The sequence below is a fragment of the Oreochromis niloticus genome, linkage group LG12 (genome assembly GCF_001858045.2).
Source record: "Oreochromis niloticus isolate F11D_XX linkage group LG12, O_niloticus_UMD_NMBU, whole genome shotgun sequence".
Lineage (NCBI taxonomy): Eukaryota > Metazoa > Chordata > Actinopteri > Cichliformes > Cichlidae > Oreochromis > Oreochromis niloticus.
The window spans coordinates 26,981,569-27,007,583 of record NC_031977.2 but is presented as its reverse complement, the minus strand read 5'-3'; the positions used below and the strand labels follow the sequence as shown (position 1 = coordinate 27,007,583).

At 39.0% G+C, this 26,015-nt stretch overlaps 1 protein-coding gene and 1 non-coding gene across 2 annotated transcripts; both read left to right on the top strand.

The window, feature by feature from the left end:
* The first annotated feature begins 4,445 nt into the window (after positions 1 to 4,445).
* LOC112848329 (uncharacterized) lies at positions 4,446 to 6,363 on the top strand. Its single transcript, XM_025912015.1, has 2 exons — positions 4,446 to 5,377; positions 5,467 to 6,363. Exons 1-2 carry the CDS (start codon positions 4,451 to 4,453, stop codon positions 6,013 to 6,015), a joined length of 1,476 nt encoding a protein of 491 aa, XP_025767800.1. The 5' UTR covers positions 4,446 to 4,450; the 3' UTR covers positions 6,016 to 6,363.
* Positions 6,364 to 9,505: 3,142 nt separating this feature from the next.
* On the top strand, positions 9,506 to 24,089 carry LOC100707831 (granzyme A). Its single transcript, XR_002064045.2, has 5 exons — positions 9,506 to 9,584; positions 10,457 to 10,597; positions 11,404 to 11,542; positions 23,277 to 23,546; positions 23,631 to 24,089. It is a non-coding gene; the product is annotated as a granzyme A (transcript).
* Positions 24,090 to 26,015: the final 1,926 nt, after the last annotated feature.

The window sequence follows — 26,015 nt, the reverse complement described above, 5'->3', positions numbered from 1 at the left end:
CTTTAAATCTGTTTGTGATTCAAAACTGATAGTTTAGTCTTTTATTTTTTGTATTCAAATTTAATAACTTTTAATGGCTAAGAAAGATTTTTGTAATTGTATTTTCAGAAAACAAACCAGAAGATGCATGATGTGATTATTCTCTGATCTTATCAAAATAGGTTACTGAGCTAGGATGAAAACAAAGGTTCATAGTTATAATAGCAGGAAAGTGATGACTACAGTCTGACTTTGAGGCCTAAGAAAAATGATACTTTTTCACTTCTTTTCTCCCTGCTCTTTGTATCAACTTTAAACTAACTAACTGATACAAATCTTAAAACATTTAGTTGCACATGTTGAAGGCTTTCCCCTTCCAGTCAGTGACTGTGGCCCATGTAGACACTTTTTTACATGTGCAGCACATCCATGCATGATTTCACAATATACAGATGACTATCTGTAGTAATACAGATAATAAAAAACAAGGTAAAAACACTGTTCATTACGGAAGAGGATTAGGGCCACTGGAAAAAAAAAAAAAAAAAAAATTCTGAGAAAAAAGTCAGAATTCTGACTTTTTTCTCAGAATTCTTTTTTTTTTTTTCCATGGCCCTAATCCTCTTCCATAGTTCATAGTACGGTAATATGCATATTTTATTTCTCTCCTTTCTAAAACATCTGACACTGCTATTCTGAAAAAGTAATTTACACCAGTTGCAAATCATGTTATTATGCACATGTTCTCTTGTGAATATGAGTGTGAGTGGTTGTCTGACTCTCTATGGTAGCTCTGTGATTAATCCCAGCTGTGTTTCCCTCTTGGTCCGAATTCCCTAGTTACCCCTCTGTGTATTTAGTCCCCTGTTTTCCTCTGTCTGTTTTCAGTTCGTCTGCTTCTCTTTCCCCGTTTCCAGGTTTCGTGTTTCATAAAGTGTTTTGTATTTAGCTTTCCAAGTTTAGGTTTTGTTAGTTTCCTTCCTGCCTTTGGGTTGTAATGTTTTGTGCAGCCCTAAATAAAGTCTCACTTTTTGTTAGAGTCCTCACTCTGTCTCCATCGTCTACACTTAGGTCCACACTCTCTCCTCTCCTGCCGGTCATGACAAACACTACTGACCCGTTTACCTCCACAAATTCTTATCTATTTTTACAATTGTTTGTTACAAGTGTAGCTAAAAGTGTCAGTTACATACATACATATTTGCATCCACTGTGCTATAAATGGTTATTATTTATGATTAATTGCAACATTTGACTACAGGCTTTCTGTGTGTGCAGAAATGTCTATCTAATAGATAGACATTTCTGCACACACAGAGAAGTAACAACACTGTGGACCAGTAAAAAAGTCATTTACAAAGACGCAGATTTGACACAGTGACATGGAGGAACGACTGACTAGGGGAACATGAGACACGGAGACAAGAGTAACTAAATATGGAACACAAGGAAGACATAGAGAGTGAGAAACTAGAAACTATAAATATGACACAAGTAGAAAACAAAGACAACCAAAACCATGAAAAACAAATAAAAGAATATAACCAGAATTATACATAAGGGTCACCAACCCAGTACTGTGACAACAAACATACTGGAATACAAATGCTGCAATTATTATGATGATGATTTCTTTCCACAGTGCTGTCAGACAACATGGATGTTCTTTTCAAAATGAAAGGCAATGCAGGTTCCAGGTTCTTTTTTGCAGATATTATGTACTATTGCTAAAAATATAATTGTTTCTTCCATTATTATCTTCGATTTCATAGAATTTAAGAAATGTACAGTAATTGGAACACTTTCAAAAGAAAACTGTCATTCTGTTTTTAACTACTAACTCCCATATGTGAGTCGGATAGAAAGGATTTTACTGAGAATTGTAGAAGTAAGGTCGGACTTACTGTCAGAGGATGAGATAAGGCCAGATATTAGAGCAGGAAGGTCAGACCTCAGAAAACATATCAAATTTTGAGGAGCCTCAGTGGACCACACCCACCATTATCAATTATGGATGAACAACTATGTGTAAGATAGTTTTTCCATTACAATGTGTAGAAGGGAAAATAGGAGTGTCAAGGCTGAATGAAACAGGAAGTTGCAATCACTGAGACCGGGAATCCTGACACTTGACATAGTGACAGGATAAAGACAAATATGGAGACTGACTGACAGAATCTAATGAGATAAGATAAACTTTATTAGTCCCACACATGGGAAAGTACAAGTTTAAGAGAGGTAAAAGTTAAGAAAAACATAATAGAATAGGGTAAGATAAAATAGAATAGCATACTATACAACAAGAATAAAATACTATATACAATACAATAAAATAATATACAAATAAGATAAAATACTGTACAATGAGCTCTGTTGTAGTTGGAAAAAAACTGCACTTTGTAATATTGCACAACAGGGAGACAGTTTTAATTGTGTATGGGATGTGTGTGTGTGTTTCTGTCTGCATGTGTGTGGTCATCTGCAGAGACCATGTTGTATAGTCTGACAGCAGTAGGAAGGAAGGAAAGACCTGTGGAATCTCTCCATCCCGCATTGTGGCTGCTGCAGCCTGTCATTGAAGGAGCTGCTCTATGCTGTCAGAGTCTCCTGCATGGGGTGGGAGATGTTGTCCAACAGGGATGGCAGCTTAGCCACCATTCTCAGATGACCTACATAGAATGGAAACACGTCTGTGTAGGTTCTCAGTCATCCAGGTCATGGTAGTCTAAGGAGTTTGGAAAGAAAGCGACTGGATTTCGTGAAGTTTATTGAAGATGTTTCACTTCTCATCTGAGAAGCTTCTTTAGTTCTAAAGCCAAATGGTGGAGAATGCCTCACATGAGCCAAGATGTGAAAAAAAATATGGTTCTTTATCACCAGGAGTTTCGGGTACACTCATGGTGCGACCTTGCTTCACCCTATCATGTGACCCATTGAGCCACCTGACCCAAGATGTGAGTAGGGGTTGAGACACCTGGGAAGGGATCTCACGACAGCATTGTAGGTGGCAGACAGATGGTGTCGTAAGCCACTTTCTCTGTTCATAGACAGTTGTTCACAGTGGACACAGATGACTTCTTTCATTCTTCTTTCAAACCATCTGTCTTACACTAGAAGTCCCAGGCTTTTCTAACCCTCTGTCAGCCAAGTGGAAGCTAACTTGGCTAGTTTGTTAGCATCAATTCATATGTAAATTGGGTCGTTACCTGAGAATTGTGGAGTGGAGTGGGGGAGTGTGAATCATTCCTGAGCCAACTGCCTCTTTGTTTGTGTGTGGGGAGGGGGAACTGCTAAAAGCTGTGAACTTCATTTTGTGTTCGTCTTGATGCATTCTCAATCATCCAGGAAAATAAATCTCCAAAAGATTTATTGATAAAAACAGTACAAAAAAAACAAAACAAAACAAAATTTCTACAAAAACAACCATTTGTACACATATTTACAGATAATAATAAAAAGTGAGTGAGTACATTTCAATCACTCACAATCCTGGCACTGCCATGGTATCTGTAGTCTGCATTTACCACATGTGTATCTGTAGCAGTGAACACATCGCACAGTGGCATGATTGTTCTTGCATTTGTGTTTCACCTGACACGTGGCTCTTTTTCCAGGGCTAGGTGTGGAGGGTTGTGTCTGAAGCGACTGTTCTTTTCTTGCCTTCTTCCCAGCCATATGAGAGTTAGCCAACTCTCTTGCAAGCTCCACCAGGAAGTCCACCCGTCTTTCCTGCGTCCCGGTGCATGCTTGATACAGCACATGTGCATTCAGTGCTGCCATGTCAATCATGTTATAGAACACGGCAACTGGCCAGCGCCGTGTTCCTCTGCGGACCGTGTACTCCCGCACCATCTGGTCCATCACATCCACGCCACACTTTGTGGTGTTGTAAAGGGTGACAGTGTTTGGCTTCCTTTTGGTGGTGTTATCAGTCTGAACCACGCTGTGCATGCTGCTAAGAATATAGACTGTCTTCTTCCGTTTGGCCGCATACGCCGTCAGCGTGGCAGCAGAGGTTGAAAACACCTAAGAAATAAGATAAATTGTTATTTCCATAGCACTTTTACACACAATGAAACACATAAACATAGAACCACAAAAGACCCGCAGCCTACCTGAGTGGTGAATTCATTGCGATCTGTGTATCTAGCGGATTGAGGAATTTCCCGGCGAATCTTGTTGACTGTGCCGAGGATGGTGGTTTTCCGTCTAAGAAGTTTTTGCGCAAGTGAAAGCGATGTGAAGAAATTGTCCGTGGTAACATTTCTGCCCTTGTCTAGGAATGGTTCCATCAGCCTCATCACTACATTTTCAGACAGTCTCTCCCCACTGGGACGATTGGGGTCCTTGCCAAGATATGGGAGGACATTGCAAATGTACTTGGATTTTAGGTCGCAGGCCACCCAAAACTTGATCCCAAACTTGTCAGGTTTACTTGCAATATACTGCAGGAAACAGCACCGAGTCTTTGATGGGAAGAGCTGTTCATCAACGGTGTTTGGGGACTGAGACAGCGAAAGATGGCACAGTGTGGCGTGAAGAACAGGTGGGGACCTGTCTCCCTTTCACCCCAATAGAGGCGTACGCTGCAGATGGAGAGCCAACAGCTAAGGCCAGGAAAAGTATCTTGAGTCGCCTTCAGAGCTTCCTGTGTTTCATCACTCTTGACATGCTTCATAGCATTCAAGAATGGACTATTCAACATGCACAGCAAACGGAGGATGTTCATTGGTTCATGGACCTCCCTGAACTAATGGCATTTATTTCAATTGTCATCTTGCGGGGGGTTGCTAGGGTTCCATCACTACGTGACTGCTGGTCAGCAAACCTGGGAAACCCACAGATCATTGGAACTATGCCACGTAACCGCTTCCAAGACATCATGCAACACCTACGCTTTGATGACAGGTCCACCCGCAGTGATCGAGCAAAAACTGATAAGTTCGCTGCAATTTCCAGTGTGTGGGGATCATTTGTCACCAACTGCATCACGTGCTACAACCCTGGTCTACATATCACCGTTGATGAACAGCTCTTCCCATCAAAGACTCGGTGCTGTTTCCTGCAGTATATTGCAAGTAAACCTGACAAGTTTGGGATCAAGTTTTGGGTGGCCTGCGACCTAAAATCCAAGTACATTTGCAATGTCCTCCCATATCTTGGCAAGGACCCCAATCGTCCCAGTGGGGAGAGACTGTCTGAAAATGTAGTGATGAGGCTGATGGAACCATTCCTAGACAAGGGCAGAAATGTTACCACGGACAATTTCTTCACATCGCTTTCACTTGCGCAAAAACTTCTTAGACGGAAAACCACCATCCTCGGCACAGTCAACAAGATTCGCCGGGAAATTCCTCAATCCGCTAGATACACAGATCGCAATGAATTCACCACTCAGGTAGGCTGCGGGTCTTTTGTGGTTCTATGTTTATGTGTTTCATTGTGTGTAAAAGTGCTATGGAAATAACAATTTATCTTATTTCTTAGGTGTTTTCAACCTCTGCTGCCACGCTGACGGCGTATGCGGCCAAACGGAAGAAGACAGTCTATATTCTTAGCAGCATGCACAGCGTGGTTCAGACTGATAACACCACCAAAAGGAAGCCAAACACTGTCACCCTTTACAACACCACAAAGTGTGGCGTGGATGTGATGGACCAGATGGTGCGGGAGTACACGGTCCGCAGAGGAACACGGCGCTGGCCAGTTGCCGTGTTCTATAACATGATTGACATGGCAGCACTGAATGCACATGTGCTGTATCAAGCATGCACCGGGACGCAGGAAAGACGGGTGGACTTCCTGGTGGAGCTTGCAAGAGAGTTGGCTAACTCTCATATGGCTGGGAAGAAGGCAAGAAAAGAACAGTCGCTTCAGACACAACCCTCCACACCTAGCCCTGGAAAAAGAGCCACGTGTCAGGTGAAACACAAATGCAAGAACAATCATGCCACTGTGCGATGTGTTCACTGCTACAGATACACATGTGGTAAATGCAGACTACAGATACCATGGCAGTGCCAGGATTGTGAGTGATTGAAATGTACTCACTCACTTTTTATTGTTATTTGTAAATATGTGTACAAATGGTTGTTTTTTTATTTTTGTTTTTTTGTACTGTTTTATCAATAAATCTCAGCAACAAAGGAAATACACCCATGTGTGTTGATTTCTCCCTAAGGCAAACTGAAACACAAGTTTCCTTGTGGCTCAGGAAACTAACCACTCCAAGTGGTTCAGCATGGCCCCACCTTATTTACATAACAAAAGCAGCTGTTCACAGGTGATTAAGGATATTAGCTAAAAGCCTACCAGCCATTTGGCTCGACGGTGGGTTTTATAGGTAGAAAAGCCAAATGGCTCTTCTCTGGGACTTCTAGTGCTTATCTGTCCAAAATAAGAACATTAGAATCCTCTAAAGAGTGGCCTATATCTTTTAAATGCAGATGTACAGTTGAGTCTTGCCCTGTCTAGGTGGCTGTTCTATGTTGTGCCATGCATTTATGGAGTGGCTGTTTGGTTTCTCTGATGTAGAGGTCTGAGCACTCCTTGTTTTATCCTTGATGAACCAATTTTCGTCTGAAGGTGTGGCTGGGTCTGAAGAGCACTGAGATGTTGTGTTTGGAGAAATTGGGGAGCCCATGGCACATCCATGTTTTTGTTTGTAGAAATCCTCACTAGAGAGCAGCACAATGATAATTTTATTAATAATAAAATCTATTTTTATAGGACCTTTCTAAACCAAAGTTACAAGGTGCTTCACTTAATTTACCAAAAACAGAATTAAAAACATTACGAAGAAAACTACAATTCATAACACAAGAAAAAATACAAACAACAAACAAGCAAATACAAAAAAAAGATGAAGAAAGCAAGGAAGAAATTTTGAGATGAGATTAAAAAACATTCTACAAAAGCCAATCTCTACAGGTGGACTTTTAAAATTTGATTTGATTTGATTGTTTTCCATATATGTGTAACTGACTGTGCTCATCTAACAGTAAAAGGACATTTACACAGTCTTTTAGCTATTAGAGTGAAAGCACAGTCCACCTTTGCTTCAAGCCTGTGAACTGTCCAACTGTCCAATTAGAGAAAATTTGCTTAAAGTAAGTCTGTTGGTGATAGCGACTGAGGTCATAGAGCCCCAGGGTGCTGGACATTTACCTCTATATATAGAGTTGTGGTCAGATGTCTACGTAAAATCATCGTGGGCAATAATCTCAAAGTAATTTGGGGCTTTTTAAATAAAATATATTTATATTGGGGCTTTTAAGGAATAAGACGCTGTTAAAAAGACCAGCTGAAGACATATAGTAATTATTCTCAGGTCAGATTTGAATCCAGCTTTCTGCATCAATCTTTTGGCAAACAGGCACTGTTTATCTTGCTAAAGTGGCATCCTATTTTTTGAACTTATTATTATTTCTTTGAATTTGTCTTTTTCTAGTATAAAATTATTTTATAGCATATAAGGTTTAAAAAGTTGCAAAACTTGAATTTATTTCTCTAATCCACACTGGGTCAAAAGTATATACTTTATACAAACATCCTTATTATTAATATTTTATTAAATGTCCCTTGGCACATTGCACCTCAACCCAACATCTTTGGTAGCCATCAACATGCTTTTAGCATAGTTCTGCTGGATATTTTCCACTCTTCTCAGCACAATTAATAGAGTTCATTTAAAATCATTGGTTTTCTGGCACATACCAGTCTTGTCATGTCATTATTCCTGTAATATTTCATGATATTTTACTTTTAGTTCACATTCTACAGTATTTATAAACTCTGTACATGTTAGTCCTTTCCACTGCACAACTTGAGGCAGGTATCAGATGGCACAAACATTAAGAGGAATGATCCCTTAAAAAACATTTTAGCCTTAGACACAGTCACTGTAATTGTTGACACATCCTTGTTTGGCATTTTTGCTGTTGTCACTGCAGTAAGTGCATAAAAGTGGACGCACATAGCTTCCAGACTTGAAAGCCAATCCAAAAGTGCTTCAAACCTGCATTTTTTCTGATGACCAGCAGGTGGTGACACTTTTGGGGGGAAAAAAGCAACTGTGGGCAATCTACATGGTGGCTGAAGTGCTGTTCCTTGTCGCCACTTTGATGTTTTTGATGGCATTGTTTTTATGCTTATTTACATAATGTCTATAATGTCAGTTTTTTTTTTTTCCATGAACGAGTTTCTACAAGTTCCCGAAACAGTGGAAATGAGGTGGGTTTTTTTTGTTTTTTAAACAAATCTCAATTTGTCTTTTTTAAATAACTTAGAGTACCCCCAAGTATATCAGTGTTTCATTTCGCTGCACTTTGCTATTTTTTTCTTTTCTTCTTTCTCTTTAGATCTCATGTAGATTAATGTAATAAGGTTTCCTGCAAAAGACAATTAAAAATAATAATATTTAAATTAATAATATTTAAAATAATAATAATAAATCATTATTTACAAGGGCAATTATCAGTTCGTTAGCGCATATATATATATTCTTAAATTCCTGTATATTTTGTATATACTTTAATCTGAGCTCAATTACTCTTGAACCGGAACTGGATGTAAGTCCCAAAAAACTGAATTTTGGAACTGAAATTGAATTGTAGAACTGAAACTGAATGGTGAGAAGTGAATCTGAAATTATTCGAGAGCTAAATTTTTAAAGGATAAAATACAGTTTCAAAGCAAATGAATTCATTTTCAAAAATAAAATTCAATTTCAATTTAGTGATGATCATTTTCAAACCAATAAATTGAATTTCAAATTAGGCTAATTCATATTCAGTTTTTAAAAGCATTTATTCAAGTTACAATTCAGATTCAATCTGAGCAATTCAAATTCAAATTTAACTTATTCAAATTCAGTTTCTGATGGCACAGATTTCTGCCCATACTTTCAGCTGCTCTGCTCCACGACTCTGGAATTCCTGATTTAAGAAATATCTCTTCCTTCTCTCTCTTTGAGTCCCAACTGAAAACTCACTTGTTCAAAATAGCTTATCCCACATAACCTCTCCACTCGGCTATTTTAAATTTATGTCTTATGTTTTTGTGATTGTGTAAACTGCTTGCTTTCATGTTGCTTTTTATTCTACTGTGTACAGTGACCTTGAGTGTTTTGAAAGGCGCTTTCAAATAAAATGTATTATTATTATTATTATTGTTATTATTATAAAAAGTTACACATGATGTAGTAGATTTTTTTAAAGAAAAAAAGATAATTTAAAAAAGTATCTTGGCAAAATTCGCTTTTACGTATCATCTGTTTCATAATGTCTAAAAAGCTTCATACAGTTAAGCACAATCTCTACATGACAGAAACACAAAAATACATTTTCAAAGTAACCTTCCCAAAACTCTGTGTGTGTGTGTGTTTATACTTGACCACATATTATTAACCATTTGTGTGCATATGTTAATTTTGCTGATTCATTAATTCTGTGGTCATACCACATCCTTGTAGTTCAACATATAAAGCGGAGCATCACAGTCAGTTTCAACATTCAACATCTGATCAAACAATTTCAAAGAAATGTCCTGCTTGAGGAATTTCAGTGTTTTCTTCTCATGCATGTTTCTCTTCATCATCCAGTCAGGTAAGTAATGTCTTCTATTTTATTTTACTTTTAATTTTAATTTTAAAATAAAACATTTTGTCCATCTTGGAATCGATTAAAATGTAATACATCAGTAATGTGTGAAACATATATTGCTGTATTACATATCATACACCATATGACATGTAAAACACACTACATATGTATTATAAAGCAGTTCGTTTCACTCAGATGTTGATTACACATTCCTCTCAATTGTCCCATGAATTTGAATGACAATATGTCATGAAATATGGAAGTCTTTAAAGCACAGAATGAAAATTACAATAATCTAAGTTTAGTTTAGCAGTCATACAAGTACAATGAAGTATTCATCCATGAGAAATACACCTAGTCAAATTTCTCATGATCAAAAAGTGTGTAAATATATGTGTGTGTGTTGCTGTTGTTATTGTTGTTGGTGGTGGTGGTGATGGTAAATGGTGTAAGGTTGTTAATATTTGATAACAACCTTAGAAGCGTTTAGGAGCCCATTTTGCTGACTTGTTCATTTCAGTTGTCAGACCACATCCTTTCAGCTCTCTATATAAAGCTGAGCGTCACAGTTTCAGTGCATTCAACATCTATGAGAGACAAAAGGCAAAATGTTCTGCCAGAGTTATTTCAGTGTTTTTGTTTCATGCATGCTCCTCATGATCATCCAGCCAGGTGATTCATATTTTTCTATTATACTTTAATTTACTTGTAGACAATTTTCTCATTCATTTAAACAAGTAGAATGCATAGTCACATTATTTACATGTTTCAGCATTACAAAAGCAGTTGGTGAAGGGTGTTTGTTTCACTCATCTGTTTTGACTGTATCATCTGCTGATTTTGTTATGTGACTGGATATTTTCTTTTTGCTTTAGGTCATGGTTCTGAGATTATTGGGGGACAGAAGTCAAGCCACACTCATTGCCTTTCATGGCCTTTTTTGTAGGTGTACAATCTTTGTGTGGCGGGACATTAATCCATCCACAATGGGTCCTGACAGCCGCCCACTGCAATGAGTAATAACGCTTACTTTTCTTAAACTTTCAAATCAAAATATTGCAATATTTATGTTAACTGACTGTGGGAAAGATAATAAATAAAGAGATCTAACGAGAGGTCACAAGGAAAAGGTCTGTAAGACATGACTTGATCTGACAGCTTGGCAGATTAATGAAAACAGAAGTTGATTACACTCCAAGAAATGACAAAAAACAGTTCTAATCCAGCCTTTAAAATATTCATAAATATGTATAAAAGGTGCCTTTTAAATAACAAACATACAAATTCTGTTTAAAGGTATTTTAATGTTACATTTGCTTCAGAACTGGAACAATAAAGTAGACACTAAAATGTGTCAGTTTATTTTGTTCAGAATCTTTTCAAAACGCTTTATTATAATTATTAATCTAAAACTGCCTAATAAATGGAGAGGATGAATATACAACATTTAAAACACTGGGAAATAAGTTATTGTTCATTTTTTATTTATACTTTGTCCATTTTATTGTATGTTGTATCTTCACAGAGTATTTTGTTTGCACTAGTCATTGTCCGAGAGACAAAATTGCACTCAGTTACAGAATAACAGACATCACAGCTACATACACATGAAATATGAGATAGATTTTATCATCTAAAACATTTTTATAATGTTGAAATTTTCATTCAGCTGTGAGAAAATATCTTGAAATTCATTTAAGGCTCAATAACAGCACGGGTGAAATTTTCCAAATATAATGAGGCAACTATGATTATTTTATGATTGTTTTACAAACTCCTGACCTATTAGCATTTTATATACATGAACTGTTTTTGTTTACAGTATGATTCTAGTGATACTGGGAGTGCACTCCCGCAGGAAAGTGGAAGTTGATTCTTGGCAGGTCAGAGTGGTTGAGAAACAATTTCCTCATCCTGGCTATCATGAAGTAACCAAGGTCAATGACCTCATGTTGCTCAAGGTAAGTTGATAATTCACTGATCAATACCACGTGAAGCAAAAGTTACTCTCCTGAAACCCAGAATAAAAATACTTTATTAAATTTTATTTTCAGATAATTTAAATATTTTGTTTCAAAGAAACATGTATCTTTTTTATTGTTATTTATTTATCTTTTGTCTCTTGAAGTGGACATAAAGTCTTGTTAGATCACAAAATGATATGATGAAGCAGAGTCATATTAAGAGCTGTCAGGGCCTGACATTAGAGCAGGGCTGTCCAAGTCCAGTCCTCCAGAGCTACTGTCCTGCAGCTTTAGATGCAGCCTTGCTCCGACACACCTGAATCAAATGGACACCCCTGCATTAGAGCAGCAAGGTGAAAGTTCAGAAGGAGGACATACCAGCTTTTGAGGACCCTGAGAAGGGGCAAAATGATGACAGATAGTGTCCATTGTGGATAAGAAGTATTGTATGAGCTGGGGCTTTGAGGTTCTGGAATTTGATTTATCAACCACCATACAGGAGACAAGCCTGAAGAAGAACGTCTTTTCAGGCTCCTCAAAAGCTGATATGTCCTCTGAGCTTTCACCTTCCTGCTCTGATGTCTGGTCTCCCTTCACCTCAACCCCTGACAGTAGGAAGACAGACTCCCCTTCCGTAGTTTATATATAGCGAGACAGGCTCCTGATGCCCCAGACGTGAGCTGGCGTTTGTGTGTGTGCTCAGTCTCCATTTTCCGGAAAATGTGAAATTAAAGATCATTTTTGAGTTACACCATTTTGAGCCGTGTCTTTCTTTGCCTTAAAGAATACAAAGAACTGGGATTTAATAACATCCACGAGTAGTCAAAGAATGACTACCATGTATTTGTTCTTGCTGCAGGGGGATTCAGGAGGGCCACTGTTGTGCAATGGGGTGCTGGTTGGAGCTACTTCTTTTGGAATCCCGTGTGAGAGTAAAGAGAACGTACCGGGAGTCTACGCATTCAGCTCAAACAAACAACTCAACTGGATCAAAGAAACAATGAAGTCATATGAAATGCCATGAATCCACAGGCATCAATACATATGAGCTAAGCAAGCCAAAAATCTTTGATGCTTTTATGCTTAATCTGTCACTGCTTTCACCATAGAGACTACACATATATGATATCAGCCATCTCATGGTTAGTACTATCCACTGCAGAAACATAAAACCAGATCCTCTTTGTAGCCTTTCTCTTGGACAATCATTGTGATGGTTTGTGGATTATTTCATTTTCCAGAATTGCATTTTGGCTGCTGTTGCTGTAGAGTCTACATAAATGTGGCTATTTCTGAAAGAATTTCTACAAGAACAATTCCTAAAATAATTTCTTCTTGCAGTGGAAAACGACCTTTACCCATCTTTTATTGTCTTACTTGTGAAAAGACAATACTTAGTACTGTTAACTAGAAAATTGACATAAAAAATTTGTTTATGAAAACCCCCAGCAACATTTTTATATGCCTTTTACATTTTCTACTTTCTAATAAAACTAACAGCATCAATAAAAAAAGATCTCTTTCTTTCTCTCTTTCGTTGTTTGTACTGCAATTCTTTCAAAATTGTCTTTTTACACTAACTCCTAAATCTTTAAAAATGTTTGTGATCCAAAACTAATAGTTTAGTCTTTTATTTTTAGTATTCAAATTTAATAACTTTTAATAACTTTTAACTTTTAATTTCTTTTAAAGAAACATTTTTGTAATTGTATTTTCAGAAGGCAAACAAGCAGATGCATGATGTGATTATTCTCTGATCTTATTGTCAGAGTTATATTATTGGATTGTCATTTATGCTTAGATTTTCGCCATTCAAACTTTAAAAAAATTCTGCTATTTCTGCTTATGCCGGTTATGACTTTTGGTGCTCATAACTTCTATACTTTTTGAGATATTGAATTTTTTTTGCAATATTTTTTGCCCATTTCTTCCACATTATCAGTGGGGTCACTGATTTTGCTCGCCGGGCTTAGCTGTGTTTTAGCTCAGTGAGATGAGCAGCCGTTCTCAGACTGGGAGGCCCGGGTTCAAATCCCGCTTGTGGCAACAATATTTTCAGTACTCAGTTGAACTTTTTAACTCTTTTCAACACAGATTTCAGCTGCTTCACCCCTTTTCAGCACAAATTCCAGCTCTTTCAGCTGTTTTCACCAAAAACCTCTTTACAGTAGAAATTCTGCTGATTCACCTCTTTTCAGTGCAACGTTCTGCTTGTTAACCACTTTTCAGCAGAATTTCTGCTGATTCACCTCTTTTCAGCAGAATTTCTGCTGACTTACCTCTTTTCTGCAGAATTTTCAACCATTTCACCTCATATCAGCATTATTCTCAGAAGCTTCTGCTCATTTCAGCATAATTGTCAGTCTCTCCATTTCTTTTCTTGTGAGAATGAGTTTGGCTCAGTGAGATGACTAGCTGCCTTGCGACCAGGAGGGCTGGGTTCGAATCCTGCTCATGGCAAATTTTCTTTTCAGTGCAAATTTCAGCTTCTTTACCCCTTCTTGACCCACATCTGGGTCAGTCTGACCACTTGTCACTATTTCTAATCCCTGCATATGCCCCCCTCAAGAAAACTGCTCCTACCATCACAAAGAATATTACCATATGGCCAGAGGGTGCCTCTCAGCAGCTGCAAGACTGTTTTGACAGGACTAACTGGGATATCTTTGAACATCAGGACTTGTTCTCTGCTATATAAAACACTGCATAGACACTGTTACAGCAGTCAAATGTATCCGGGCTTATCCCAACCAAAAGCCCTGGATGACCCGGGAGGTCAGGTAGCTGCTGAAGGAGAGGAACATTGCATTCAGGTCTGGCAACAGGGATCAGTACACCGCAGCCCGATCCAACCTGAAGAGATGCATCAGAGAGGCGAAGGGGGACTATAGGAGGAGGATTGAGGACCATCTGGAGAGTAACACCTGCCGGCAGGTGTGGCAAGGCATCCAGCACCTAACCAACTATAAGGTCAATGTCGGAGCTGCGGACAGTGACCTGGAGCTGGCAGAGGAGCTGAATATCTTCTTCGCCCGCTTTGAGACCATGGTACCGGAGGTATTGGAGCCACAGCAGCAACACGCCACCCATAGCAGCACCACCCTCACCCTGGAAGAGCACAAGGTGAGGCGCATGCTGCAGGCTGTTAACTTGAGGAAGGCGGCGGGTCCTGATGGTGTGCCAGGTTGAATATTGAGGGATTGTGCAGAACAGCTGGCTGGGATCTTCACCAGGATCTTCAACAAATCCCTCGCACAGGCGACTGTCCCACTTTGTCTGAAGTCCTCCACCATAGTTCCCTTGCCTAAGAAGCCCCACATCACCGGCCTGAATGACTACAGACCGGTGGCACTCACCCCAGTGGTAATGAAATGCTTTGAGAAGCTGGTCCGCAGACACATCACAGCAGCCCTGCCCCGCAGCCTGGATCCACACCAGTTTGCCTACAGAGCAAACCGGTCCACGGAAGACGCTGTAGCCACAGCACTCCATGCTGTAGTAACACACCTGGAAGAGCATGGGAGCTATGTGTGGGTGCTCTTCGTGGATTACTGCTCAGCTTTTAACACCATCCTTCCACACAAACTGGTGGCCAAGCTACAAGACCTGGGCTTCCATACAGCACCTGCATGTGGATCAATAGCTTCCTCTCGGGCCGTAGACAGAGAGTCTGAGTTGGCCATCACACATCCTCAGCCCTGAGTCTCAGCACTGGCTCACCCCAGGGCTGTGTGCTCAGTCCACTGCTCTACTCTCTCTATACACACGACTGCACTCCTCGCCACCACAGCAACATCTTTGTGAAATTTGCAGACGACACCACAGTGGTGGGGCTCATTTCCAAGGGAGACGAGTCGACGTACAGAGACGAGGTGGAGCAGCTGACGTCATGGTGTAAGACCAATAACCTCCTCCTAAACACTTCAAAAACCAAAGAACTCATAATAGACTTCAGAAGGAAAAAGGCAGAGATCCAACCACTATTCATTAATGGGGCCTGTGTAGAAAGTAGAGATGGCACGATACCACTTTTTTATGTCCGATACCGATACCGATATCATAAATTTGGATATCTGCCGATACCGATATGAATCCGATATAGTGTGTTTTATAATCAATAAAACAGTTTTTTCAATATCTTGCTGCATTTTGTATAAGTTCATACTCAAGTTTAAGTAAACATCAACACTAAAGCTATTCTGTTATACCTGTATGTAAAAAATACACTGCACCCAAAATATTTCATAGTTCAGCAACACTGATCAATCTAATAAACTTAAACCTGCTCCATCCTCCCAATTCTGGTATTTTAAAGAGTACTTAGCAGAAATATTAAGCAACCCAACTAATAGGGTTGCAAACTCCCAGCAAAAGAAAATAGAGAACCACCCCCCACCCTCCGCCTCATGATGCTTAATCGATGTAATCAACTTTAATTTGATGCAGTGTGAAAAAAAATGCACAGAAATAAATTATTTTTCAAGAATAATTAAATAGACTCAACATCTTTCTTCAACAGAACTGCAGACTGCACAGATGGTACCTTCCCAAAGGAAAAAGTACTATAGCTTACTAGGGTATATTAGACTTAACAGTTACTATATACAGTAATGGACTAATATACATTTTACATCAGATTAAAACTTTGGGTGTAAGATTCACATAATTATTTATTAAAAGCTAGACATTTTAAATGAGAATAAGAAAGAAAAGTATGTCTTTGTGCCCCCTTTTCCCTGTTAATGCCCTATGGGCCCCCCTGGCTAAACTTTGCTAGATTCGCCCCTGCACAGTTACCAGCCGTCAGCTACGTAGAAAAGGATCCTGGTGTAGAAAGTAATATTAAATAAATTCTAACAACAGCTTATCAAGCTTAAACGTGCTGCTGTTGTTCAGCCGCTGGTTTCCTCTTTCTGGTGCAAAGTGGGCCAAAAACAAAGAAGAGACACGGACTCGCGACAGAAAAGCCGATCAGCTGATCATTAAGCAGTTTCACGATTGAAGTAGGAGCAGGAAGGTGAGAGAGAGAGAGGCAGTCGCTCCATATATCGGTTGTTAAGCTTAACGTGGGAATGCTTTACAAACATTCAGAGATGAACTTACACACTTGCTTTACTTCTCTCTGGGATCACTTCCTGGGAGATGAAATGCTGGTTTGGTAGCAGGCTACAAATACACACAGCCGCTCTATCACCTGACGCACACTGCTCCGACGTGCTACGGTTATGAGCCGAGTTACGCCGTGTCGCAAGTTTTGTGAGGTGTTTTTTTTTTATATTTAATGGATCGGATTACATTTTTTTTTCTCGCCGATATCCGATCCAGTAATTTAGGTCAGTATCGGACCGACACCGATACGTAATATCGGATCGGTCCATCTCTAGTAGAAAGGGTGGCAAGCTTCCGCTTCCTGGGAGTCAATATAGAGGAGAACCTTTCCTGGAGTGTGAACACCTCCGAGCTGCTGAAAAAGGCCCAACAGAGACTGTACTTCCTGAGAATTCTCAGGAGGAATAACATCACACAGAGACTGCTGGTGTCCTTCTACAGAGCCACCATTGAGAGTGTTCTAACCTACTGCATATGCATTTGGTACACTAGCTGCACAGGGGCTCAGAGGAAAGCACTCCAAGGGATCATTAACATCGCCCAAAAGATCACTGGCTGCCCTCTCCCCACACTGGAAGTTCTACACAACATCCACTGTCTTAAAAAGGCCCACAACATCATAAAAGACACCTCACATCCTGGCCACTCCCTGTTTGAACTGTTGCCCTCAGGCAGACGGTTCAGGGCAATCAGCGTAAGGACAAATAGACTCAAACACAGCTTTTATCCAACTGCAATAGCACATCTGAATACTACAAAAAAATATCCATCACGCCACTCTTGTGTTAATCTATGCACAGTCTGAAGTATGTATGTGGGAATGTATGTGAATGTTTACTGTTACGTCTTATTAGTATTTTAAGTATTCTATTTTATTTATTGAATTTTATTGTTTTTATTTATATTTTGATATTGCTAGGGATGATGCAATGATCGGGGACCATTCTTAATTTCGTTTTCCTGTGACAATGACAATAAAGTTCTGATTCTGATTCTGATTCTGATAAAAATGGCTGTAAACGAAGAAGGAAATATAAAAAAAGAGGAAGGATTTTTTAAAAATGTCTGTGACAATCCAGGAGATATCGGGACTGTCCTGTGGTCTTACAAAAGCTGCAAACCTCTGGAATAGCTGCTCTCTGCTATCTTATTTGGACTACTGATCGCTTACTTTGTACCTCAGGCCTTTAGAGTTTGAGTATATTCTTAAGGGATTATGGCTGCCTTCTTGCTGGTATACTTTCGAAGAAAGCACTAAAGGCTGAGTGAAAAGCATTGTGGATTTTCACATTATGGAAAATGGAACATACACATGATGAGGACTGAGGGACCATGACAGAAACACTGGAATTGACGTTTTTCCTTTGTTGCCCTGTTATATTTGTATTTGTGAAAAAGATTTTTTTTTTAATCAAATCTTATTTTCGCTTTTTCCAAATAACTTTAAATACCTCCAAGTGGGCCTTCTTTGTGACATATACCTAAAAGTGCTCTGATAAACCAGTGAAATGGGATTTTTTTAATGTACACAGAAAATTCATAAAAATAAAACAACAAAGTTTGATTGTTCAGCCTGTCAGCCAGACAGTTTCACCACTTCCTGTAAATCAAAAGTGATGCTTGTGAACATATTTTTAATACAGATAAATTTTTGTATTTATCTGAGTATTTGAGCTTGAATTTTTTAATATCCTTTCTTCTATTTTTAACTTTTGAACAAAGGAAGGCATTAATTTTTCATGTCATCAAGAATTTATATTTCATTTGTTTGATTTTAGAGTTCAAACTCAAACCCGCCAGTGCCTACGAAACAACATTTTTAATGTTTTCTTCCTCCATTTTAGTTTTCTCTAAAAAGCAATTTAATTAAGATTAAAAAAGAATACTGCAGACAATTTGAATTTTGCACTCTTCCTATATGAAGAGTCTAATATTTGCTCACCACAATCTCATTATCACGGTAAATATTGAATGAAACATGATGAAACATTTTCCTTTTATGACCTACCACTAGGTGGTCCTCTCTGCTATGTTTTGTGACCACAGTGTGATTTAAACCCATCTGTTCTCTTACAGTTATACTTATCAGAGTCATTGCTGCCAAAGAATGAGAGGCAAGATACACCCTGGACAGCTCGCCAGGGTTAACACAGAAAGACAGACAACCATTTGCACTCACATTCACACCTACAGGCAATTTAGAATTGCTCATTAACCTAACCCCACCAGCTGCATGTCTTTGGACTGTTCGAGGAAGCCGGAGTACCCGGAGAGAACCCACGCAAACAGAGGGAGAACATGCAAAGTCCACATAGAAAGGGCCCAACCAGAAGGTGGATTTGAACTCGGGATCTCAGGACAACAATGCTAAACACCAAGCCACCATGCTGCTCTGATTTAAACAGTAAAACTAACAGTTAACAATGATACTAATAACACATATTTCACAGAATTTAGTTAATTCAGTTAAAAAAAAAAACTAAACTGTGCAGAAAAAATGAAAATTATTTTGGGAATTTGGAAAACTAACTAAAACAAAAAATAAATATAGAGGATATCCTTAGATTGAATGTTTGTTAGTTTGGTTAAATTAATGAACACAGGTTGCCCTGCACATGTTTATTGAGACTGTTGGTCAACTATATAAAAAGGTTTTTATTGTAACACCTATGCTGAGTTTTTAAAGCCTTGCCTGTGACATACACGCCACAAGCAGTAATGAAATAAACTAAAACTATATATTTTCAAACAGCAAAAGTTGATCCTCATGTGTCACTCTTGACAGTGACAGATGAAAAGGTCCCTCTACATGTACTTAATAAATACAGTGTAATTAATGAAGCAAAGCCCAGTCCTAAGATTAGAAAAGGCTGACCATGTTTATTAATCAGGCTATATAGTATTACTATTATTCACTGTATATATACCATGAAGAATAATATATAATAATACAATATATAAACAGTGTGAATGATAAATGTGCACAGCCTATCACGGTGGGCAACGCTGGTGTGTTTATTCAGTGGGCCCAAAAGCAGACACGGGAGAAATTAACTGATGTTTAAACAAAAAGTGAGCTGTTTATTTCAGGTTAATATCCAAAAACAAAAAAACAAGGCAAGGTGAAAGGGGCGAAACTAAACTAAAACCTAAACTGGGAAAGAACTAACAAACTATGAAAACAATGACGAGAGACAAGAACATGAAGCTGAACAGGAACATAAACGTGAAAAAGTCTAAACATGAGCATGGACATGAACCTGAGTGGTAGCCAAACCTCTGTGACTTGAAGTGACCTGGGGAGACACAGCTGACACAAATGTTCATGGCGCCACAGGGTAAAGTAAAACTAAACACACTGAACATGGAAACAACAGACCTTTCAAAATAAAACAGGAAACATGGAGAGACATGAACTGGGACACACAAGCTTGACACAAGAGACAGAGAGAGGGAGCGAGAGAGGGACACAGAGGAGAGAGACACACAAGTGGAACCTATAGCCGAGGAGATAACACATGACAAACAGAAAAAGACTCATAAACAAGGAGACATAGGTGAAACATAAACTAGACTAGCTGTTTTGCAAAGAAGAATGGGCAAGGATTTCAGTCTCTAGATGTGCAAAGCTGGTAGAGACATACCCTAAAAGACTGGCAGCTGTAACGGCAGCAAAAGGTGGTTCTACAAAGTATTGACTCAGGGGGCTGAATAATTACGCACACCCCACTTTGCAGTTATTTATTTGTAAAAAATGTTTGGAATCATGTATGATTTTTGTTCCACTTCTCACGTGTACACCACTTTGTATTGGTCTTTCACGTGGAATTCCAATAAATTTGATTCATGTTTGTGGCTGTAATGTGACAAAATGTGGAAAAGTTCAAGGGGGCCGAATACTTTTGCAAGCCACTGTATGTCACGTGTGCTCAGGGTGAACCTGCTCTCATCTGTGAAAAGCACAGCCAATTCTGATATTCTTTTTCAAATACTAATCTGGATAGTGAGCACAAGGCCCACTAGAGGGTGTCGGGTTCTCAGTCTACCCTCACAAAGTTTGTTTCTAATTGGTTGGTCAGAGACATTGACACAAGTAACCTGCTCGAGGCCAATTTGCAGGGCTCTGGCATTGCTCATCCTGTTCTTGCTTCCACAAGGAAGCAGATACCCCACTGATGGATTAAGGACCTTCTACGGTCCTGTCCAGCTCTCCCAAAGTAACTGCCTATCTCCTGGAATCTCCTACATGTTCTTGAGACTGTGCTGGGACACATAGCAAACCTTCTGGCAAAAACATTGATGTGCCATCCTGGAGAAGTTTGACCATCTTTGCAACCTCTGTAGGGTCCAGGTTTCGCTTCATGATGTCAGCAGTGACACTAATGCTGGACAAATGCAAAACTAATGAAAAAATGGCCAGAAAAGATTAGGAGAGAAAAATGTCAGTGGCCTTCATCTGTAAATCCAATCTGGTTTTAGCAGTTATCGCATTGTTGCCCCTCTAGTTGTTAATTTCATTAACACCAAATCAGCTGAGACTGATTTAGTGTTCCTTTCATTTTTTGGAGTGTTATATTAAAACATTATGTCTTTTGTGATCATTTACCTCCACAAACACAGTTTCATTTTTTCAACCAGCTTTATAGTTTTTCTGAATATAACATAGCTTTTAGTAACCCTTGTAAGTATAGCTGAAAATATCAGTGATATACATACACTACACCCAGTGGAAATGTCACATGTAAAGAATCTCCATCACACAGTCATTAAAAAGGTTGTTATTTATGTTAAATTTGACCACAAGCTTATCAGTTCATGCATCAGTTCCATGTCTCTATTTTGCTGACTCACGGTTACGGCACTTCCTTTGAGCTCAGCATAAAAAAGTTTTGTGCCAAATTGGGTTTCAGTGCATTTAACACCTGATAAAAAAACAAGATAAGAAGACTTATTGTGCCTGAGAAATTTGGGTGTTTCAATGACGTATTTGAACTGTTCTGCTCTGCTTGGAATTATTCAAAGAGTTCATTTAAAAATTGTTGGCTTCTTGGCATGGACCTTAAAGCACAATCTACAAATTTTTTATAGGATTGATGTGTAGGAAGGCTAGGTGTTTGGGATCATTGTTTTGTGATTAAACAACTGTGTTCAAGCTGAAATTGAAGAATTTAGAGGTAGTCCTTTGTCTTTATTACATCCACCTTGTGCACCAGTACCACTGGCTGAAAACAGACCCAGAGCATGATTCCACAACCACCATGCATATTTGAGCGTGGGTGTATAAATGTTAAAAGTTTCAGTGGCACACAGGCATATCTGCACCCCCTGAAACTGTGAGCGCCATCATTACATAGCAGCATTACATAGTTTGTAAGTGTGTGTGTGTGTGTGTGTGTGTGTGCATTTTTCTATCTTGATGGTGTCCATGACCTGAAAAATGAACCACCCCACGGGGACCGGTTTTTACTGTGGGGAATGAAAATTGCCCATGAGTACAAGCATTGCATTCAATAGAAAATAGGCTGCTGATATGCTTGGTGAAGTTAAAAAAAGGGTTCCCAGGAAGTTGCTTTTCATGATTCTACGTATGGCCTACAGGCCATGGATAGCATTATGTGGGAATTTGCACCTGTGGGAACACTGTAGACTGGGTGTTGTGGGACAGATATTAATGATATATTTAACCACAGACTTTGAACAGTTGGGTTTGATGTGTTGATTTTGTTGACTAATCAATTTCCAAGGTCAAACCACAGCTTTCAGCTCAACATATAAATATGTGCATCACAGTGGGTTATAATGCATTCAGCGTCTGATCAAAGAGAGATAAGAAGAAATGTTCTGGTTGCGCAATTTCAGTTGCATGCTCCTTTTCATCATCTAGCCAGGTTAGTAATGTCTTTTGTTGCACTTGAATTTACTGTTTGGTAATTTCGACTTTCATGTAAATCAGCAAATGCAATGTCACATTACTGATGTGTTTTAGTATTGCAAAGCAGTTGGTTCAGAGTGTTTGTTTCACTCGCCTGTTCATTACTTTCATTACTTCATTGCTGTTCATTACTTGATAGTCTGCTCGTTTTGTTATGTGACAGGATTTTGTTGTTGTTGTTTTAGGCCATGGTTCTGAGATTATTGAAGGGAAAGAGGTTGAGCCACACTCGCTGCCTTTCATGGCCTATGTGGAAAACATAGGCCATGTGAGACCCTGGGAGCACACTCGCTCAAGAAAAAAGAATTCACTTCTAAGCAGGTCCAAAAGGTTGATAAACGTTTTCCTCATCCTGACTATTACCAGACAATCAAGGGCAATGACCTCATGTTGCTCAAGGTAAAGTGATAATTAATTGTCCAAATGCAAGTAAAAGAGAGATGCATTAATGTGAACAAGTTTGTTTGTAATCTTATATGATTTATTTCTGTGCATGTATGGACATATTTGAATAAATTGCTGTGCCTATTTTGGATTTTCCAAGCAGAATACAAATAAATGAGTGGTGTTTCAAAACCTTACAACATTGGTGTATATATACTAAATACTAAAATTTAAGGCCAGCTCTCTAAAAGTAATGTAGTCATTATCAATATGTAATATTTCTTTTTATATATATTTTTTTTTCAGTTGAAGAAACCAGTAAAGCTAACCAAGACAGTAAAATGTCTCCAGTTAGCCAAAGTTGTCAAGGACCCTCCAGCTGGAAGCCAGTGTCTGGTGGCTGGATGGGGAAAAACTGAAAACAACAAAACATCAGACGTTCTCCTGTCTGTCAATGTGACTGTGGTCAGTAGACAGACATGCAACTCTCGTGATTATTACAGCCACAACCCAGTTATCACCAGTGACATGATATGTGCTGGTTCAAATGGTGAAAAAAAGGCTGATACCTGTCAAGTAAGTATATAGAAAGTATGTAAGGAAGTAAATATCTATATTAAAATATCCATCCAACTCAACACCTTTTTGGTATTTTGTCAGGGGGATTCAGGAGGACCTTTCGTGTGCGATGGAGTGCTGGTTGGAGTCACTTCTTTCGGACGAGGTTGTGGTATCATTAAAAACCCTGGAGTCTACTCGTTTCTCTCAGAGAAACAACTCAAGTGGATCAAAAAAACAATGCAATCCTCAGAAATGTTATGAACCCACAGGTGTCAATCCATACAAGCTGAGCAAGAAGGAAATCTTTTCTTTGATATTAAATGTCCATGCCTTTAATGTAGACTGCTTACTTGACCATTATCCATTTTATCATTTCATATTCTATTTTCTGATATTTCAGTTTCTGTTAGCTTGATGAATTTTTTTTTTAGCTATGACAAATATTTTTTTTTTGAACAAGCTCTGTTGTTTATTTTTCATTCCATCTATTTCTGCTTAAAACCCCCTATAAGATACTTGTATAAACATTCTACTTTATAATAAACCTAGAGGCAATAATTCTTCTCTCTTTCTTTCATTGTTTGTAACTCTTACCAAGCATCATCTTTTTACTCCTACACCTTCTACACCTTCTATAGGCCACAAGACTATGACTTGCACATTTTCAGAGGACATGACAGCACTACATTCATGATTTCAGTATATGCCCAAACACCCTTTCAATTATCATTTCTTACCTCCACAAATCTTACCTCCTTTTTTTCTGAATAACACAGCATAGTTATTATTCATTATGATACATTTGACCACAGGTGTTAAATTCAAGATTTTATTGTTTCATGTGTGGTGCAACACCATGCAATACAGAGCTACTAATCTAAAGGTGATGTGTTATGTGGAGCCAGCCCCATAAATATAAACCGAAAATTGATACGTTTGCAGAGGAGCAGGACAGGCTGACTACACTAGAGAGCAGCACAATAATAATTTTATTAATAATAAAATCTATTTTGACAGGACCTTTCGAAACCAAAGTTACAAAGTGAAAGTGTCATGTTTTGTTTATGTTTTGCTCTCTCTCTCTCTCTCTCTCGCTCTCTGTCGTGTGTGCATGTGTGAGCGTCTGGTGCAGGTGTGGGGAGGTGGGGAGGAGTGATTCTCTTTCACTGGTGTTTCTTTGGTGTCCTTTTCGGCAGCACTGAGCTTTTAGCTCGGTGCGATGGCTGAAAAATCATGGGCCGGAGGGCTTTCGGAGCCTCTCCCGTCGGCATGGTATTAAAATACCGGTTTGCACTGATTTCTCGGTTGAGGAGTGTGGCTTGGCTGTAGGAGAAGTTGTTGGGTGTGAAAGTGTGAAGGCAGCATGTAGGATGAATAATGCAGTTGTTATATAATCGGCTTTGTACCACAGGCCTTCAAGCTGGCTGTAGTTAAATCTTTACTTAAAAAGCCATCTCTAGACCCAGCTGTCTTAGCTAATTATAGGCCAATCTCCAACCTTCCTTTCATATCAAAAATCCTTGAAAGAGTAGTTGTCAAACAGCTAACAGATCATCTGCAGAGGAATGGCTTATTTGAAGAGTTTCAGTCAGGTTTCAGAGCTCATCACAGCACAGAAACAGCTTTAGTGAAGGTTACAAATGATCTTCATAAGAAGATCATTTGTAACCTTCCCCGTTCATTTGTAAAAATGATGCTTGCCCGACATCATGCCAGCGCATTTTGGGGATGGCATAAGCACCGATTGGTTTTCTATTGCCCATTTGCTGGGAGTAAGGGCGCCCTTCGTTTGCTGCTTGCGGCACAGGGGGGAGAGGGGCGGGTGGCGGGGGATTCTCTGGCTGGCGGGAGCAGCTTCTAATAACCAACTCGCAAAATAAAACAAAATAAAAACCAACAAACACGAAAACACCAGACATTATGATATAGACTTATAATTTGCACCGATGTTTTTTCGAAATTCTATACGCGAAAAGTGAGCGCGAGAGCCCTCGGTGCGCCTGCTTGCTGCAGTGCTGAAGTCAAAGTAAACTTTGTCATCTCTGCTATATACAGTACAGTATATAGCAGAGACGCTCCAGTTACAGCAGTGCAAGTAAACAAACAATAAATTTAAGAAGAGTAAAAAAATAAATATACACTTTAGGATAAAGGGGCGTAAGGGGTGAAGGGATCAATAACAATTTAAAATTTATAATTTACAGTTTGATGATTTAAAGTCTCGCACACAACCTGTCGAAAGGGAAGGGGGGGGGGGCTGCTTCCAAATAGAGCACATTTCATTTATAATGTTGTACATCTAAGCCCATTATGTATTCGTGATTTGAATCCTGGGTTGTGCGAAATCCCAGAAATAAACCCCAGACAAAGTGAATCTGTGAACTAAGGTGTAGGTCTATTAGGTTATGTTGTGCTGAACCTCGGGTTGGGGGATGGGTGTTCATACTGGAGTGCAAAATTAAAATCAATGGACGATGGACAAGA

Coding starts and splice junctions, on each gene's coding strand:
- LOC112848329 (XM_025912015.1), top strand. CDS start 4,451: ATGGGAAGAGCTGTTCATCAACGGTGTTTGGGGACTGAGACAGCGAAA. Junction 5,378..5,466: donor GCAATGAATTCACCACTCAG/GTAGGCTGCGGG, acceptor CTTATTTCTTAG/GTGTTTTCAACCTCTGCTGC.